At 36.7% G+C, this 19,888-nt stretch overlaps 1 protein-coding gene across 4 annotated transcripts in view; it reads right to left on the minus strand.

The window, feature by feature from the left end:
- OPA1 (OPA1 mitochondrial dynamin like GTPase) overlaps nucleotides 1–19,888 on the minus strand; it is an 82,744-nt gene that overhangs the window by 19,232 nt on the left and 43,624 nt on the right. For all 4 annotated transcript variants that reach the window (XM_046658890.1, XM_046658893.1, XM_046658891.1 and 1 more), the window contains 8 exons: nucleotides 16,413–16,578; nucleotides 14,239–14,391; nucleotides 12,745–12,853; nucleotides 12,174–12,253; nucleotides 8,807–8,947; nucleotides 6,924–7,040; nucleotides 5,057–5,150; nucleotides 4,444–4,554 (listed from right to left, as the gene is read on the minus strand). In XM_046658890.1, coding sequence (XP_046514846.1) covers nucleotides 4,444–4,554; nucleotides 5,057–5,150; nucleotides 6,924–7,040; nucleotides 8,807–8,947; nucleotides 12,174–12,253; nucleotides 12,745–12,853; nucleotides 14,239–14,391; nucleotides 16,413–16,578 — 971 coding nt within the window. The remainder of the gene's footprint in view (nucleotides 1–4,443; nucleotides 4,555–5,056; nucleotides 5,151–6,923; nucleotides 7,041–8,806; nucleotides 8,948–12,173; nucleotides 12,254–12,744; nucleotides 12,854–14,238; nucleotides 14,392–16,412; nucleotides 16,579–19,888) is intronic.

The following is a 19,888-nucleotide window of genomic DNA, read 5'->3' on the forward strand; positions in this document are numbered from 1 at the left end:
AGATTTTATCTAAGTTAACACTGTATTTAAATATCTACAAAAACCTTTTGAAATAAAATTCACTACAAAATCAAAAGAAATTCATCAAGGTCATAGTGGGGCATGTTTAAACATCCGACAGCCTAAGTGTGAGTAGACTCTGCAAACAAGGGACTAAGGGGGAAAGATGATGCATGTATCTCATTAAATTGTCCATGAGGTAACTCAGTCTTTTGACATCTTCAGAGATGTTTTCAAATTATTTTCATATGACCCTGATCCATATGTTATAAAAACAAAATTAAACTTTTTTTACTCTTTTTATGTAAAAACGTCAGACCTACAGAAAAGTTGGAAGAGCATATTTTTCCTGAATCATTTACTGTCATTATGTCCCATCAGCCCCAACTATTCCTTTGTGTACTAGCTACAGATATTTTCCTGAATAATCCCAATTTAACTATCAAAGTTTAAAAATTAACATTGATGTATTACTATCACGTAACCCTCAGATCCCATTCAAGTTTTACCAACTGTCGCATTAATGCCCTTTAGAGCAAAAAGATACAGTTCAGGATCACACATTACATTTCATTTTCATGCTCTTTAATCTCCTTCAACCCGGAACAGTTCCTCAGTCTTTCCTTGTCTCTCATGACCTTGATATATTCGAGGATTACAGGCCAGTTACTCTGTAGACTGTGCCTTAATTTGGGTTTGTCTGATGTATCTTTATGATTGGATTTCAGTTATACATCTTCGGTAAGAATATCCTAGAAGTGATGCTGGGTTCTTCTCACTGCATTCTATAAGGTGGCACACAGTTCTGATTTGACAAATACTGACTCTGACTGCTTGATTAATGTAGTTATTGCCAGGCTGCTCCACTGTAAAATTACTTTTTCCCTTTTTAATTATTTTGCGTGGAGCTATTTTATGTGATTATACAAACATCCCACTCCTCATCACTGATTTTATTCATTTATTTATATAATCATCAACTCACGAATTCCTGTTTTATTCAGTGTGTTACAATATGTAACTGTAATTATTTATTTTGATACCCAAATTGTCCTAGTTTTGGTCAGCTGGAGTCTCTTCAAGCTGGCTTCTGTATTTTGTTGACATGTCCCCATCACCCTGCAACACTTCCCTACTTTCTACATCTTAAGATGCCCCAGGTTTACTGTGACCTTTTCCTGCTCCAGCGATGGAATCCCCCATATTTCCAAAGCATTCTGGTTCCTATGTACGACTCCTGTTCTCATGAGCCTCCGAAGATGGCAAGAGGTGGGCTCTTCTTCCACTTCTTTGATCTTCCTAATTCTAGCTTCATGGCTTCATTTCAATAATGAAAATCGTATATCTCCTCTAGAATATGAGAAAACATTGCACTACTTCTTATGTACTCATCTTAAAGGACAATCAGTTGATGAATCTTGAAAGTAAAGTGGTAAAATGATTTAAAATTGGGCAAGTTTAAGACTGGCAAAAATGTGATGCATCAAGCTTTTACCAATCTCTAAAATACTCTATACTATTTTGAATTTTTAGTAAAAATTCTCTTGACTGCCTCTCTTCCTCTAATGTCACTATATTCTAATTGAATATGCTATACTAGAAACCTGGATTCGTCTAATACAGTAGTAACTGTTACCCTTTGAAAGTTTTCTGGCTGAAAGTATCCACGACCATATTCCCAAGTGTTCGACTAAAGATAAACAGTAAGGAAAAGGTACTCTCAAGACACTTTCTCAGCTAATGGACAGTCATGGCTCAGCTCCTTTAGTGTGACTGATGAAGCTGAATCACTGGCGAAAGACTTGTTTCCGAGGACATTATTTGGTACATTACTATGATCATGATTTTATACGTACAAAAGTAGTAAACCATTTCAAGGGAGTCATGAGTACTTTCTCAGGAAAACCAGCAAGAGAATATAAGACTTGGCTTGACAGAGCACAAATTCATGTAATACATTTTCTTAAATTATAAAATTGGCAGTGGAGAGTGATGGGGTGACACAAAGTCTTTATATAAAACATGAGAAAAGACACATCATTTTTTAATCACTTAAAAATGTAAATGCTGGTAAAATACGCTGAAGTATTTCACTGTCTGATAGCTATGTCCTGAGGGATATAAAAGAAATGTATTTGTCTATGTTGTGACACTGACACACTTCTTCCATAACAGCAGTGATTAAGCATAAAATTATGAACCAGGGACTTCCAAATGTTTCCTGAACTAATTCTCCTAACAATCCTGTGAAATAACTATTATAGGAATTGTCTTTTACAAAGAATCTAAGGCTCTGGGAGATACCCTGCCTAAGATAACACAGGTAGTAAATGGCAGTTCACATTTAAACACAGATCTTGTGTAATTCAGCACACACTTAACTATATTGCCCAAGTGGCATGAAAAAACTAAAAGAAAAGCAACAGAACATGAAAATAAAAGTTAAAATGAGATATGTTTCAAAAAAAGATTATTGAAAGAAAGAAAGAAAAGGCACAGAGAAAGGAATGAAGACCTCAGATAACTAGAGGAGAGGAGATGACAGGTGGTGGATGGAGAGCATGCTGCTTAGGCAGGGGGCATAAAATAGGAAAACTCTGCCTGGTTCCTCTCGGATAGTCTAGTGACTATACTGCAGTGATGTAAATTTAGTTTACAAACTATTTTCAAATTTGAAGAACTTCTTTCTACTCAGCATTTGCTTTCTTTTGGATATGAGAAAATGCATAAGACAGAAAATTTCAGTATATATTGAAAGAAAAAGTACATTGCTTCATGAAGCTGAAATAAGGGAAACTTGTAACAACCTAAGCTCAAACAAAAGCACCAACCTCCAGTATTTTTATTTAATACTATTAATCTTTCATCGATTTTCTTGGGTTCTCAAGGATCTAAGGAAATCTTAGTATACAACCCAAACATCTTAAAGCTAAGAACCCACTAGTATTCAAGAAAGAACCAAATATCCCCCCAAACAAAGTGACAAAGTAAGGTCAGGCTAGGCTGGTGGTGGGGAGGGGTGAGGGAAGGAAAGCCATCTGGGCCTGGTGTAGGTGGTAAAGCCTAAGCAGGTTTACCAGGGTGTTCACGCGGCGTGTTGGTAGCCCGGCCCAGGAGTGAGGAGAGCATCCGTGCAGGAGGGCTGTCCCGTACAGGGTGTGGGAGTACAAGCAGGATGAGAGGGTGTCTCCACAAAAGCATGGTACGGTTTCAGGAGAGGAGGGAGTCCTTGTGTGGAAGGTAGGGGATGTGAAGGATGAGAGGGGAGACGCCTGGCACAGTGTCAGAGCATGAGCTCAGTAAAAAGGGCCCAAAAGAAGGACAACCTGGCACGGGACGTCTGAGCCTAGATGAGGTGGAAAGGGTGTCAACACAGGGTAAGGCACTGTGATGGTGACCTGGAGTTGGGTGATAAGAACCTCAGGTGGGTGAAAAGAACGTTGTGCAATGAAGGGGATAGCAACAAATGTGGTCACATATAGGAGGACTGATTAAAATAAGTAAACATATTTGGGAAACTTGGAGCCAGATTTCTCATTGTCACAAACAGGAGTTACAAATATGGAAAAGGAGAAAACTAGAATGAATCCTGTATTGCTGGATTAAAATGGAAACTATCGGTGTCAACTTATGGTTTTCAATATAGACATATTATATGATTTGGAATATAGATATAAATGTATATATATACCTATCTACACACACACACACACACACACACATACACAATATTTGTTCTCTAGTTCTTTACACTGAGAGGATCTGGGAACAGTGATATTCCAAAAACAATGAGCATATCTAGTTCTCAACTCTGGCTTTCTTTCTTTTTTTTTTTTTTTCAACGATTTTATTTTTCCTTTTTCTTACAAAGCCCCCCAGTACATAGTTGTGTATTTTTAGTTGTGGGGCCTTCTAGTTGTGGCATGTGGGATGCCACCTTAGTATGGCTTGACGAGCGGTGCCATGTCCGGGCCCAGGATTCGACCCAGTGAAGCCCTGGGCCTCCCGAAGCAGAGCACGTGAACTTAACCACTCAGCCACAGGGCCGGCCCCACAACTCTTGATTTCTAAAAGCCATTCTCCAAAAAAAGGAAGCCGGGTCAGGGAAAGTACAGGATGAGCATGGAACATCTTGTTATATGGAAGGACAACATGAGGACAACAGGTGAAACTTGAATGGGGTCTTAGCATTGGATGCAGTGATGTATCAGCATAAACATCCTGATTTTGATGGCGCGTTAAGGTTGTTAGGAGAAAAATCCCCATTTCTAAGAAGCACACATTAAAGTACTTGGAAGTGATGAGGCTTCAGATCGGCAACTCTCTCTCCAATACTTCAGGCAAAAAAAGTGCTTTGTATATACTTTTTTGTAAGTTTGAGATTAAATGGATGAACAAAATAAATGGAAAGGGAGAAAGTGAAAAGGAGGAAGAACTACTTACTGAGGTCCTCGGCCAGTTGAACTCGTTTACCAGTAAGGAGCTTAACCTTCTTCTCGCTATCTTCAGCAAAATCTTCCAGTACCTCTTTAACATTTTTCTCCAATCGCCTGACTGTTCAAAGTAAATAAAAGACCTGAGGAGTACCATTTTTATGAATGTACAAGGATAATAAAATTAACAATATATGAGAGTAAGTTCTTATTTTTCTCATGTGAGATCTATTGTTAAATTCAGACTTCTCACCGTTATAGGGAGAATTTCGACCTGTTATACAGCACTTTTATCAAAATGAAACGAACACATGTTCTCAGAGAAAGTCATAGTCTCAAGTCCTAACATTTTAATGGAAGTCCAGATTCCCCAAAAAAACTAAGTGATGCTTAAGCATCATTTTCTAACAGAGTTTTTGTGTGATGAAGGGAAACTCCTGGTATGTTTTATCTCCCGTCTTTTTCAATTATGATTGTCATTAATATTTTAAGGGCAAATTAAAATTTTTCAGTTTTTCTAATAAATCTATTTTTAAGAAAGTATATTGGCATTCTTCTATTAAAAATGGATATTACTATTATTTTTGACGTCAAAATTAGAAAGCAGTCCCTCTGTGGCTTACCTTCAGTGTTTGTAAGCTGCTGCCGTAAAGTGTTTGCAGTGATAGCAAGCATGCGCTGTATTCGCCAGAACAGGACAACATCGTTGCATTCCAACTGAAATATTAGGTAATCAAGATTATCAAATGCAAATTTAAAACTGAAAACCATGATTATAAACACATACAACCATAGCTGTCCCCCTTTATCCATGGGGCATACATTCGAAGACCCCTAGTGGATGCCTGAAACCATGGATATTACCAAATCTTATACATGTTTTTTTCTACACATATATACCTATGATAAAACAATCTATAAATGAGGCACAGTAAGAGATTAACAACAATGACTAAAAATAAAATAAAACAATTATAACAATATACTGTAATAAATGTTACCACAGATGTTAGGGACCTCAGCATATGATTTTTTTCATTCCTTATTAAGTCGAGAACTTTCACCTTTTCACTTAAAGCAAGCACTTTCTGACTTTTCTTTAGCATATCTGAATGGCCAGCATCACTACTCTTGCACTGTCGGGCCATTATTGTAAAATAAGGGTTACTTGAACACAAGCACTGCAATACCATGACAGTCAATCTGATACCCAAGACGGCTACTAAGTAACTAACGGATGGGTAGCCTGTGCAGCGTGGCTATGCTGGACAACGGGGATGATTCACGTCCCAGGAGGGATGGTGTGAGATTCCATCTCACTACTCAGAATGGCATGCAATTTAAAACTTATAAATTGTTTACTTCTGGAATTTTCCACTTCATATTTTTGGACTGCAGTTGACTGTGGGTAACTGAAACCAAACCTGGAAAAGCAAAACTGTGAATATGGGGGAACTGATACTCAAGTCAGTACCTATATTCTAAACTTTAATAATAAATACTCATGTTTACTAATGCATATATTCCTATTGCAGATAGAAGCTACTAAATCACTGCTGCACAGGATCCATAAAATTCCACATGATTTGGGTTCTGTCTGCCCCACACCTATATAGCTTTGCTATAATTCCAATGACAAAGCAATTAAACTTGAGAAGTAGAGAATTTCATTACATTATATACAACTAAAATTCACAGCATATACCCTTAAATTGTATTTAGTCTCAACTAACAACCATGTTATTTTAGATATGCCCTTAGGTTAACCTCTTTTCTTTGAGTGTGCACTCAAGCCATTTTTGAAATTCAGCTGTATATGAAAATAAGTTAATAAATTTTTTAAAAGAAGCTTATTTTGTAGAGAGAAATCTTCTCAACAGTTAAATTATGCTACTTTTTACATAGGTGCATTTAAATATAAATTTCTTTTAAGCTGCTAAAAACTCAAAAGCATTTTAGGGGTCTCAAATAAGATCACTGATTAAGAGAGTTCTTTCAGAAGGCTACTTTAAAATGCATTTCTGCTTCTAAGAAAATGCTCAAAATACATCAGTCTGCTGCCACCTAGGGGTTACTCTAACATTAAACTGTGTACAACTGTCCATTCCAAGAACTTTAAACAGTTCTTTTAAAGAATTATGTAAAGCAAGATTTTAGTGATATAAAGAAAGAATTACAGTCTAATACAAGGGAAAAACACAATAAAAATTGTTCTGCAGTATGATTTCCATTATTGCAAATGGATGGTTACGTTATACACACACATACAACTGTATATAGAAACAGTGGAACAGAAATACATAAAAATGTTAACTAAAATTACTTCTAGGCCAGGGTATTATAAATGACCACTTCTTACTGCATATTTTTTACATTTACTTATTGCATTTACTTTCCACAATGGGAATGAAGTATTTTCTAACATGAAAAAGTTAATTCTTAAAAAAATATCACTAAAAACCATTTCTCCTTGTTTTTCGGAAACCTTACCTCAGAATCTACAAAATGCCTTTGGTAGTAGTAAAAGCCTCGTCGACAAAGGTTACAGTGGGTTAGAGCTGTTTTTAAGAAATGTCTTCTATAAACCTGATGCCAAGTATCCTTAATCTAAAATAAAAAAACAAAGATCAAAGAGTTACTGTACTCTCTTCAGGTCGTTTGAACACATTCTGAAAAGTCATACACAAAGTTTATTTATAACAAAGCTAATTAAAACAAATGGCAATGCTGTTATTCTACCAACTTTTTTTGTCCATTAAAATTTTTTTTCAAGACCAAGATTAGATTTACTACTACTTTGACTCCTTACCAGTTTATGTACTTCAAAATTTGCAGTGTTTTTAACAAGCATCGTTTTTAATATTCAAATAACCATCTTGTAGAGTAGATAGGGTGGGGATTATCCTCCCCCAGATAGAGGTAAGCAGTCCAAAGCAAAAAGAGGTTATGAGCCTTGTCTAGGGACAGAGTTAGGACTAAGAAGCTGGTCTCAGACCACGTCCATCAACCCAACAATATTTCCTTTCTGATTATTAAATTTCATTGTTAACACAGCAATATGACCCCATCACGTTATTACTATATAGTCTGTCAGAGTGTTCAAAGTTCTTTCATACCATTGTCTTTTGTTGAGCATAACAATAATAATGTTATGTAGGTAAAACAAGTATCATCAAAACCATTTGACAGATGAGAAAAGTGGGGCTCAGAAAGATTATGTCAATGACTGACGGTAATATTACCAGCTAATGGAATGGAACTGGACTAGAATTTACATCTCCTGACATCCAGTCCATCCACTATTCTTGTTATAATAAACTTTGCCACCTATTTTACAGCTTCATAAAGTGCACTGAATACAGCACCCCTTAGAAAAATCCTGAGATTTTCTTGCTTACAGGAGGTAATTAAGATATACAGCCAATCCATATCCTAAGATATGGGCAAAGTCCCTCCTACTGTATTAACCAAAGTGTCAACACTTACAGCCACATACAAGTCTAACGCTAGATGTAAAACAGCTTTAACTGCTTTGAGTTGCACCAGTTTTCTTTTCTTGTTCTGATCTCTGGTGGAATTTAAAATAAGTACTCATTTCTCAAGTGCAGAAACATAAGTAGCAGATAACCTTTAAAAGAATTTACGTGTGGCTCTGAAACTTCTTATATGATTGTCTTCCCCACTAGACTGACTTTTCTAAGTGAGTTTCACTTAAGCTAACTTAAGCTAACATTAAAATGAGGTTTTGATCCCTTGTATCCTAAATAGGGAACATAGGCTCAGAAACAAGGGTTTTTTAATAATTTTCCCCAAATAAGCCTCATGAAGGTAAGCAAAGAGTAGTCTGTGATCAGTTTTATCCTCATATTTATTATAAATGAGGAAAATGAGATAGAACCCAAAGGCATTATCCAATTTAATAAAAACTTATTGTTCATATTTTTTCTAAGTCCACTCACACCTGATTAAGGTATATTTGATTAAAAAACATACATATATATAAATGAGTCATATTTTAGCAGAAATTCTATTTTGCAATCTGAACCAGTATGATGTGGTGCAGAGATCTGGGAGGGTTTCATGCCCTTTTGCCAGAACTAACTGCTGACCTTGCCCAGGTACTTCACTTTTCCAAGTCTCAATTCCCCCATTTATAATATTTAAAACAATCCCCTTAAAAAAGCAATACTGAGAAAAAAATCTGTACTCTTTACACAATTAAAATGACTGAGCTTTCAGTGTCAGCCAAGCACACATGATCAAAGTCAAATTAACCACTTAAATATCTAAGTAACACATTAGAAGCAGTTACATTTTACTACAAGAAACAAAGACTAAAGAAGCCAGTTCACGCTTTTCAGCAGTATTATTACCAAGCTCGGATCTACTTCCACTCCTCGGGATTCCAGGTTCTTTCGGACTGTAGTTATCTCATCACTTGCAAGGTAAGCGGGGTGCTCCTCGTTACATTTCAACATCTTCTCCAATTCATTCTTGGTTTCATTGTGAACAAACTTTAAAATGTTTAAAAGAGGATTGTGTTTAGATGGTTCATGATTTGGCACACTTATAAAAACAGAGTCTCAATTTTAATAAAAATTAAATTATGCTATCGTATTACAGGCGCCACAAGCCCAATCATAACAAACAAGAAAGAACACAGTACCCTGGCTTACGAACACAGGGCAACAGGCTTACAAATGTAGAACCACCTGGACTTAGGAGAGGCAAAAAGAAAAAAAAAGGAATTAGCTCTGTGTTATATTTCACTCTTGCTGAAATGTGTTACTGTCGAAGCTACAGCACCTGGCACCTTACTATGTGCTTTCTTTCTTGAGCTTAGGGTGTGGTTTCAGTGTAGGAAAAAGTACCCTGAATACATGGGAAGAGAAATGTTCTGTAAACGCCTCACGCCTAAGAACCAGATGACTGTAAGGATTTGTAGTGGTTCATATGTTTCTTTTCTGATAAATTAAATATAAAATTCAGTTTGATTTTCTGAAAAAGTCTTTTCATTAAAAATCGTGCTTTAGACTGCTGCTGTGAGGTGCCTATGATTCTTAAATTCACTTTCAGTCTCTTTATAAATTGTTCACAATCTCTTCACCAAAGGAGGAAAACATATGCACACTAGTGATAAGTTTGAACATAAGACTCTTATATGGTGTCAAATTAAGTTTATCTTTTCATTATCAATTCTTCTTTCAAAATTGCAGGTACAAGAAACTAGCTTCAAATTCAGTGACTACTCTAAACAAGTTACTGTCGTAGCACTTTGCCCCAAACTGTGCCAACCTACAGAATCTGAGTATTCATACAAGGATAATATTTACACAAAATTAACTGGCTTGTAAATGGAACTGCTACCAATTAATGTTCTCTGAGAACATGACACTTTAGAAGAAATGTATTTAATAAAGAGAAATGTCACTGTTTCCTTAAACATGTGCTATTTGGTCTGAGGTAGGAAGGAATCTCTAACTATGATATATTCCCCAACTCCTCCTGTCCTGATTTCACTTTCGGCTGTCCACACCACACTTGGTCTTCAGGAGAACACTTCTCTCCCATCTATCCTGACCAAGGTCTCCAATCACCTCGCTCAAAGTGAGAACGTTTCAAAGAGATGGGTTTTTCCTAGAAAACTAAGGAAAAAGTAACAACACAAAAGCACAAAGCAGTTTTCAGAGCATGGATTTCTCATCTTCAACAAAGGACAATCTTAAGTTTCTCTTCCTGCTAAATTCAGTCACTCAAAGACAGAAGAATCGTTACACAGCTACCTAAACTTGCAAGGTGAGACCAGGGGATATTCTCAAACTTTTCTAGAATCTGTTTCTCATTGTAACCTGCAGGTATGAGGTCTAGAACAGTGGTTTTCAAGTGGGAGTAGGAAGGTTAGAAAGGTTAGAGGAGTACTCGATTCAGCGAGTCTGATACAAATCTTTGTTTTGAAAGAGAAAACAAAAGATGGATATACAAACGCCTCCCTGAGGGACTCTGACATCCCCTCTCAATACTCCAAATCACGGCTTCTGTTCCACAGTCAGCCTGGTCTTATACGTGCTTCCCTGAAACCCTGGGAGAAGACTCTTCTCTGAAGGGTTTCCATTTTCCTCCTCTAAGCTACAGATCCTTGCACTGACTAAAACTAATTTCTCTGCTTCTCCTAAAGGGACACCCTATGGATTCAAGTTCCTGAGAAAAATAACTGACAAGCAGGAATCATTTCTCTCCAAGAGTGTTTGGCCAAAGCATATTTACCACTAAGTGCTGAGGCAAGTTCTGCCATCATTGATTGTTCTGGAGACTTCAGGTCTAATTTCACTAAGCCTTGAAGGTCAGATACCATTTTTCTTTGGACTTTATCTGCCTTACACCAGTTCTTTCCAATCAACATTTCTCCCTGTCTCAAGGCAGAAGCCTCTGATGGCTCCTCCAGACATTCTTTTCTGACAGACCTCCTCCTCTGAGCCCGCATGTAGAGCAGAGATAACTGGTGCGCCCGGAGCACAGGCGAGGTCCAACCACTAACTCTGACACTGCCTCAGCTCCTCTCCAGTCTCTTAACGACCCATTTCTACACAAAACCATATCAGAACAAAGAGAAGAGGAAGACTGTCTCTTCGCTATTAAGACAAACGGTGACTCACACCTGACAGAAAGCTCATGAAACAGGAAAGGCGTGAAACTAGGAAAAGATAGGGTGCTGATCACGTAATTTAACTGTATTTAAAATAAAAACAAATACAAATAAAATAAATAAGGAAATAGGAATGACGTATCATTCGGTAATTTTTCATTCTCTTTATCTCCTCTCTTGATATTTCTGTACCTTGGTCTCCTTTCTCTAATTCCACGGATTTGAGGAATGAAGAAAAGAAAGTGGACTGGATGCCACCTCTTCTTCTTATTCGTTACTCCCTTTATTTACATATTTTGATGCTATATTCTATTTGTATTCATTTTTATTGAAGGAATGAACATAAGAATGAGACATGGTGTAAGACGGAACGCTGGATGGGAAAAGAAGCCTTAACGATAAGGAAGAATAAAAGGGGTGGAGGCCGGGGAGGAGACGATAAGGAAGAATAAAAGGGGTGGAGGCCGGGGAGGAGGACTTGAACGACTTACACGTTTTCTCTCTACTCACACATTTGTAGTTATTTATACTTGCCTTTACCATTTTGTTCTTCTGAAGTGCTCATTAAACGTTTATTAAATGAATGAATTCTACAATTCTACTTCCTGTCTGAATTTTTATACTTGTTTTGTGGACAGAGGTGCAAAAAATGCAAAGGAATCAAATAACCTGAAGAGCCAACTAACAGAAAAATTCAGAGATCATATACTAGAATAAGGTAAAAAAAAAAGTCATTATATCTTTTACTCTAATCACATTCATACGACATTCTCTGAAATCCTTATCATTTTTTCTTCTGTTTGTAACTTTAATCTTCATTTTACCTCAAATAGGGAGCTGAAGTGAACAAAGAAATCAACCACAAAAGGGGCATGTTTCATCTCCCCTGCCTTTTAATAACACAGCTACCTTACTCTTTAAAAAAAACCTTTCTTTTGTAGTTTACTGTTTATTCTTAAGATTGTTTATATTTTAGAAAGGATGATATGAAACAGGTGAAATTATTAAGTAGAGGCATACAAAGGTTATATTTTAATGCTTGAATTATAATGAACAAAATTCTATCATCATAAGACAAGAGATTTGTTTGTTTTTACCTGTTCTTGGGTCCGATTCTTCCAGTATAGCCACCTCTTTTTCCAATCTGGACCTACCATGTTTTCAATTGCATTTTCAGCTAGAAAAATTAAAAAAAAATTTTCTAATTCATCAAGAATTTTAATGCTTACCAAGTACATAAATTATAACTAATAATAGGTTTGCTTTCTTAACTACTTCAAAGTGCTATATCAATAAAATTCAGATGAAATGAAAAACAAATACATGATTGATATGGTACATATATAAGAACACTTTACATCTATTTAGAATCTATGACAAGTACAATTGCGTATAAAGTTTTCATAAGTATGGTAGCAAAGACTAAAATAGTCTGAATTACAGCTTTTTAGAACGAGTACATATAAACTCATGTGTCCAATTTATTTAATGCTTTTAGTAGTTACTAGGTAGTTAACTGAAAAATTCCACAAATCATATTTCAACTATAGTACTAACGACACAGATTTGAAATGTTAATTCGTTTTTTTTTTTAAATGCTCACTGATGTTGACTGACTCCTTTCCCACTGGGAATACTCAAAACTCACTCACTCATGCCCCTACTTACTATCCTTGAGCCGAGCCTGAAGAGCCTCCTCCATAAAATAAATAGCTGCATCCCACTGCTGCTTATCAGAGATGGACCGGTCTTCTAAAGCGTTGTGCTGAATAACTCTCTGAAATAACAAGGAAAGAAAAGCAGCTAATTTGATTTATGTCTTATCATTTTAGTAATTTTATTCAAATTGACAGTTTAGCAAATATCCAAAATAAGAGATGTATCTAAAACAACAGAAAAATAAGTCCCTGCCACCCAAACGCAGGAGGCCCTATTATCTGCCAGCTTACGTGTCAGTTTTCTGTCTAAAAAATAAACAGCGGAGATTTTCTCCTAGCCCAAATTAAATGAGACGACCATCTCTAAGACAGTCGGGGGGGGGGGGGGGGGGGGGGGGGCATATGACACATTTAGCTACATAAAATCCAACATCTAGAACCCCAGTCTTCAGCAGTTAATAATTCAGATCATTTGCACTTCTTTTTTTTTGCCATACGACCTACACGTTAGTATTTTCAAAAAAGACAGGAGAAGAAATAATAATAAGCATTATCTCATTGTTAACAGCAATCAAAAATGTATGGAGGGAAGCTTAAAAGGTTTAGATGATCATAAGTAAATGTTAGTTATTTATTATAAGAAAACCGGTCTTCAAATTTTATAATTTTTGAATGGATAAAAATGGCACCATTCTCTCAGAAAGTCAGTCTTAATAAGACATTTAACAAGAATGAATAGGGTTTTCAAATATGAAGACAAACATTTCTTCAAAAAAAATAATAAATTTGACCAGCCAACAGTGAGATTCACATTTTCCTAGAAAACTGCTCAATCTTATCTTTCAACAGAGCCTCTCATCTCTGTCTAAACTGAGCAGGTGCTTAACAAGGTTTGATATGGTGATAAGAATGCTCTGCATAACAAAAGATTTATCAGGTGGTGGAGGTCAGGAGGCAGGCTTTGTAATTAAAGGGGGCCAGTATCCCAGCTTTGTCAAGGACAGGAATAGGACTGCTTAAGAACTAAATAAAATAATGCTTACAAAACACATAGCAGAGTTTCTGGCACCTTGTAGCTACTCAACACATGGTAGTTAGTGTTATGAAGTTAGGAGCCTAACATTTTATGACTCAAACCCACTGAAAACTAACATGTCTAATTCCTTCCATTACCAAAAGGGTACAATGAGAAGCGGCTGTCTACAGTCCAGGCCCATGTAATGCCTAGTGGATGACAATTTGTGAAAGTTGAGAAGCCTATTTACTGTGAAGTTTGACTTTTCCCTGAAATCACAGCCGAGAAAGAACGAACACAGGGTGATTTTAGAAGGGCAGAGAAATGTCAAAGGGCTGACTACAGATGGTAAATCTATTTCTTTCCTTCATTATTTTAAATTCAGGATCTAATTTAAACAGTTACATAAAAAGTCTCCTATCAAAGAGCATTAATTTGAGAAATTATACAAAAATATGAGGCTGTCACCCTAATATACATGCGACATACCAAGCTGTCCTCTGCAAAATCGTTCCACTTGTGGCGTTTAACACTTTCTTCCTTAACAGCCTCTTTAAGTTTATCAAATATGTCATCATGCTCTTTTCCTTTTGGTTCTGTCATGAAGCGGGAAAATTCTTCTTGCAGGGTCTCCCAAGCAACCTAGAATTATTTAAAATAAAAAAGTTATATTTTATACTACATACTTTTATTTAATGTGTAACATGAAAAATAAACACATGAATTTAAGCCAAATAGATGTGATAAACCAGCTTATCAGAAAATACATACAAAACCACATTTTTTTAAGTGTCAGCAAATATAAACCCTGGTCTAGAGATCTCACCCTGGTGCTGGTAGGATAGATTTGGCCTCCAGACATGTTTTGCTAGACATATACAGTGCTTTAAATTTTTAAAATTTAGTAGCCAACATTTAAGCATTGAGACTTCACATAAACCCTGCGTTTCCAGCCTCTCTCAACTCTCTGGCAACACTGTACTCACATTCCTACATAGCGCCACCTGCTGGAGCTGAACAGGACCTGCCTCCTTTGGAAAGGCATGCATGCTAGTCAGCCACCAGACTTGGTTCACTTATTTATTTATTTCACTCTGTACAACATGTGAGTTTGCAGGCTTCTTTCACGCTGCAAAAAGTTTAAAATTTCTTAATGATTTAGTCTTCTTCCCATCTTTCCTTTATGCAAATATATGAAGCAATGCAGCAGTATTTCCAACAGAGCTGAGCACTACCCAGCCTCGTGTGAGAGCTAACTGCTAATCATCTGAACAGTGAACAGGAGAGCACAGTGTCCAAAGCAATTAAGAACTATAACTACTTCTGATTAAGGGGGCTAGAGAATGTTGCATTTTATATTGGCCCTCTTCATTTCAAACATTAAGAAATTACGGCATAAAGAAAGGTGACTGCGAAGAATACAGAGCGAGGTATTAAAATCGACATTTCCTGACCTTCAGCAGGTCCACACCTTTCTACCACACCCCAGCGTGAAGAAGAAAGCAGCAGGAAACAGAATCATTGCTGTTTTCATGACTAGCTCACTCCTTGAACCTTAGGATATGAAAATATCCTATCATGCAAAAGGTCCAGAAAAAGGTTTGGCCCAGGAGTGAGATCTAGTGAAGTGGTAGCAGCAGCCCTCTAATTTAGGGGTAAACGTGTCAAGAACTGATGCAAGGGTCAGCAACATGAAGCTTAGGTAGAGCAGCTGCAAGAGTTCTCAGAAAGAGAGGACTGAGGAAATTGAGAACAGAGGCGAAGAAGCTAGGACTGCAGCAGGATAGGAAAGGGGTGAAATACACCTGAATAATTAGACACTGACGTTTTGTTTCTAAGGTAGGTATGAAAAACAAAGTTATTTTTAACATTGATTTTAATTTTGTGAGCACCTTCACACAGAAGCACAGAATACATTGACTCTTAGCTAGAACAATCATCCTTGAAAGTAATATACATGGCAAATCAACTTGGATGACGATAATGATCATCATTATCATAAAAGCAGCTGGCATTTACGGAGCAGTTACCATGGACCAGGACCACTGTCTAAGTATTTTACATACATTAACTCATTTACTCCTTATAACAACCTGTGAGGTAGCCAACATTATCACCCTATTTCATAGATGATGAAACAGAAAGGTTAAGCAACTAGCCCCAGGATCACACAGCTACTAAGGGGTAGAGCCAAGATACATGGGTAACAGAAATGCAAACTTTAGGGTACTTTCTTATAATTCCTAGTCTAACCTCTGGCAGGATCCTAACTAAGGAATGAGTATTTAAGTATAGTCGAGCCCTGCAGAAAATCGGTAAATGTTTCATCCATCAAACATTGTCTTTATGGAATCTCTGTCCACACAAGAAGCTAAAAATATTTCACATTCAAGCAAATTTTGCTTGTTTTTTTAAACGCTATCTTTGGAAGAAGAACCAATACCGTCAGACCAACACCATACCAATTAGTAAATTTCTATAAAAGTAGTAATTGGTAGCAGCATTAAGGTTAATCCCAACACAGAGATGAGGAATAAAGAATAAATGGAGCATAAGGACCAAAAAGAAAGACAGTCACTGTGATGGGAATAAAACCTAAAATTCACAGCTCCTACTCCCTTCAGATAATGCTTCTTACCCATTTAATTAAATTATATCCTAACCTCTACTGCTTTATTTGGAAGCTGTTTATCAGTCCACTGTTTAAGCTTGATATCCACGGTAGTATTAAAAGTCCCTGAATTCATGGTCTGTGCAGCTGGAAGATAGATGTTTTCAATCACATGAGTTGATACTCTTTCCCACAAAGACTGCTGAAGGATTTCCTCCCTAAAATTAAAAAAAAAAAAAAGTTTCAAGATCACTAATATTAAGTTTTTAAAAATAGCTTTATTGAAGTATCATTAATTTACAATAAACTGCACATATTTAAAGCTCTGACCTATGTGCACACCTGTGCATCACACCTTGCTAACACTTGGTGTAGTCATTTTAATTTGAGTCATTCTAATAGGTTTATAGTGGTATCTCATTGTGGTTTTGATTTGCATTTTCCTAATGATTAATAATTCTATGCATCTTTTCATGTGCTTATTTGCCTAAAGTAATACATACTTTGTACGTGTTGACTGTGAAGTGGAGCTCAAGACTGAAAACTTCTTGGTAAAATTTTAACAATTTATCAGACCATAGCACAAAGCAAAGAGATGTTACAGGATATTCCTAGAGAAATTGTTCAACACCTCATGACTAAGGTAACAATATAAAAGATGCATAATCAAGTTGAAAATTCTGCCTTAAAACACATCTTTCAAGAACACAGCTCTCTAAATAAGAAAAAGGCAACTATTTCAATCAAGAAAAAAAATTGAAATCTCAAGAAAATATTTATTTGGCTTCTCCCAAACTAATTTCTACTGTAATATAATACTACAATATACAAAAACACTCTGCTTATCCAGCGGTCAGTCTTAAGAGTAACCTCAACCCTCCAGAATCAGTCACAAAGCTCATAGTAGCAGAAACCTCCCTGACGTCTAAAAGCCAAGCTGTGCTTTTCCTGGGTGAGGAAGTCAACACCTCCTCCTGTCTAAGACTACGCATGCGTGATCACTCACTCAACAGTAGTGTAACATTAAGCCCAGAGTCAGTGAGCTTAGCTGCTGGGTTCTCCTTGCTAACTTTCAGGTGTTTTTTCAGTTACAACCAGAAAACAAAAGAAAGAGTATAAGAAAAGGATATACCACTGAGGAGCAGAAGGACCGAGTCAATTTAGTCATGACATTAATGACAGATAATGGGAGAATTTTAGGAGCAAGTTGGAAGAAAAGAAGCTTGTCAGGGCCTCCTATTCAGATACAATTCTGAACACAAACTCAAGATTTCTGAAAGATGAACAGAAGACTAGGTTCCAGCCTCTGACCACCAGAGCTTTTCGCTGTTCCTGCCTCAGAACAGACATGGTCTGTTATCTCTTCCTAGGAGTCTGTGGGCGAGGAATCTACAGCCCAGGCACCCTTTTAAGACGACCATAACAAAATCCCAGACCACCACATCCTGACAGGCCTGCAGTAACTTTCTCAAAGAAGGCTGCTGCTTCCCAAACCTATCCTTACCGAGCCTCACCTGCCATTTCATCACCAAGCTGCTGTCCTCTGTCCAGACTCCCCCTGCTCCCCTCCCTCACAATAATTTTTATTGTGCCCCCAATACCCTGTGCCGTAGCAAACAAACCATTTTATATTCTTATTCTTTCCCTGTTCCTTGTATCTTCAAACCTTTCCTGGCTCTCCCTTACACACAGTGATTGTCCTCAAATTCTGCTGACTGGAAGCTGCTCATTAGGTGAATATGCTGTAGAGTTAGAAAATGGAAGCTGTGTTCCCTTCACCCCACAATCTCTCTTCTGGACCACTAGTCCTCAACTCTCATGGAAAGACACCTGTACTGTGAGGCCACTCCATCTCGTTTTACCAACTGCTACACTTACTTACACAGACCAATTCCCCAGCATACGTTCTTTGTGACTGTAGACTTCCTCTCTATCCTAAATTTTGCTATTATCCGGGGATAAAAACCACAAATATACAAAATACGATTAACATTATAGTTCTATTTATTACCCTCTTTATCTCCAGGAACTTTACTTATACTCCATTTTAATTAAAAATTGTTTCAAAATGGAAATTTCTTCTTTTAAAGCAGAAGATATGCTCCATTTAATAATTTTAACCAATCCAGAAAAAGTAAGAAGTCCTCCATAATTCCTCCTTCAGTAGATTACGACTATTCACTGCTCAATTTATCAAGAAAATTTAAAGCCTACATAAATATTTGTGTGTTTACAAAAGTGGATATTACACATACTGTTTTATACTTTTTTGAAACTTAAAGTATATTGTACATCGTATTCCATGTCAACATCCTATGTTTCCAATGGCTGCACAGCAATCCACTCTATAGATAAATCAAATATTATGTAATTCCAAATAGGAAACTTAAATTTTCAATTTTTTTACACTTACACACAAAATTGTGGTGAAGACTCTAGTGTGTTCATCTTTGTCAAACATATCTTCATTTCCATAGATTCCTAGCAATGTACTTATGGACATAAATGTACTCACTGTTTAATCGACTTGTCTTCTCCATTACTTACACATCCAATCACTAAATCCTGTCAATTATACCTTCTAGGTAACCTCTCAACTCAAAAATATCTCCTCTTCTCCATCTGCACAATCACTATTCAAGTTCAAGCTGCCATCACCTCTAATCTAGAATATTTCAACAGCCAACTGTCTCCTTGCTCACAGTTTTCTCCACCTGTAGTCCATTTTCCCTACTACAAAGAGCTTTCTAAAATGCAAAGCTGACCTAAACCTGTTCAATGGCCCTCACTGCTCATGGGATAAATTCCATGCTTCTGAACACGGCTTGTAAGGTTCTTAATAATCTGTATTTTGCTTTCATTTACTGTTGTATCTCCTGCCTCTTGCCTCTTCCTGTGCTAAAGCCACAGGTAACCGCCTTCAGTGACCTGTGCCACCTTTCACACTCTCACCTCCTGGACTCTGCAATATTCCTCTCCTTGCCTTTACCTAACACCTATTCACCCTTTAGATCTCAGATTATGTGTCAGAAATCTTTTTGATTCCTCTAATCTGAGTTAGGGGACTCAACTGCGCATTCCCATTTTCTTTCCATTCTTTTAACGTCAACAAAATAAACTTAATATTTTTCGCCAAAAATTGAATGCAAGCCATGGTATCATTTTTTTAAAAAGTATATTTCTATAAATCCAGCCAGCCATCCTTCTAAACAACATATGAAAAAAAGACATACCTATAATCATGGTCACATAATGTTAATGATATATCAATATCTCCTGCTTAACGTGATTGATTCCTAATGATCAGGTATATTGTGTGAAAACGTTGAGAGCCTATTTCTCACTATAATGCATCATATGTCATATCTAAATCCCCAATAACTTTCTGAAAATACCATTAAAGTATAGTAGAATGTCTATAAGTAAATAAACTATCACATTAGGACACAAAATGCTTGTAACACTGCTTCCAGATAGCCAAATATAAATTACACAGTCCTGTGACTTAAATACGTATAAATGTCTTAG

Source organism: Equus quagga, chromosome 4 (assembly GCF_021613505.1).
Source record: "Equus quagga isolate Etosha38 chromosome 4, UCLA_HA_Equagga_1.0, whole genome shotgun sequence".
Taxonomy (NCBI): domain Eukaryota; kingdom Metazoa; phylum Chordata; class Mammalia; order Perissodactyla; family Equidae; genus Equus; species Equus quagga.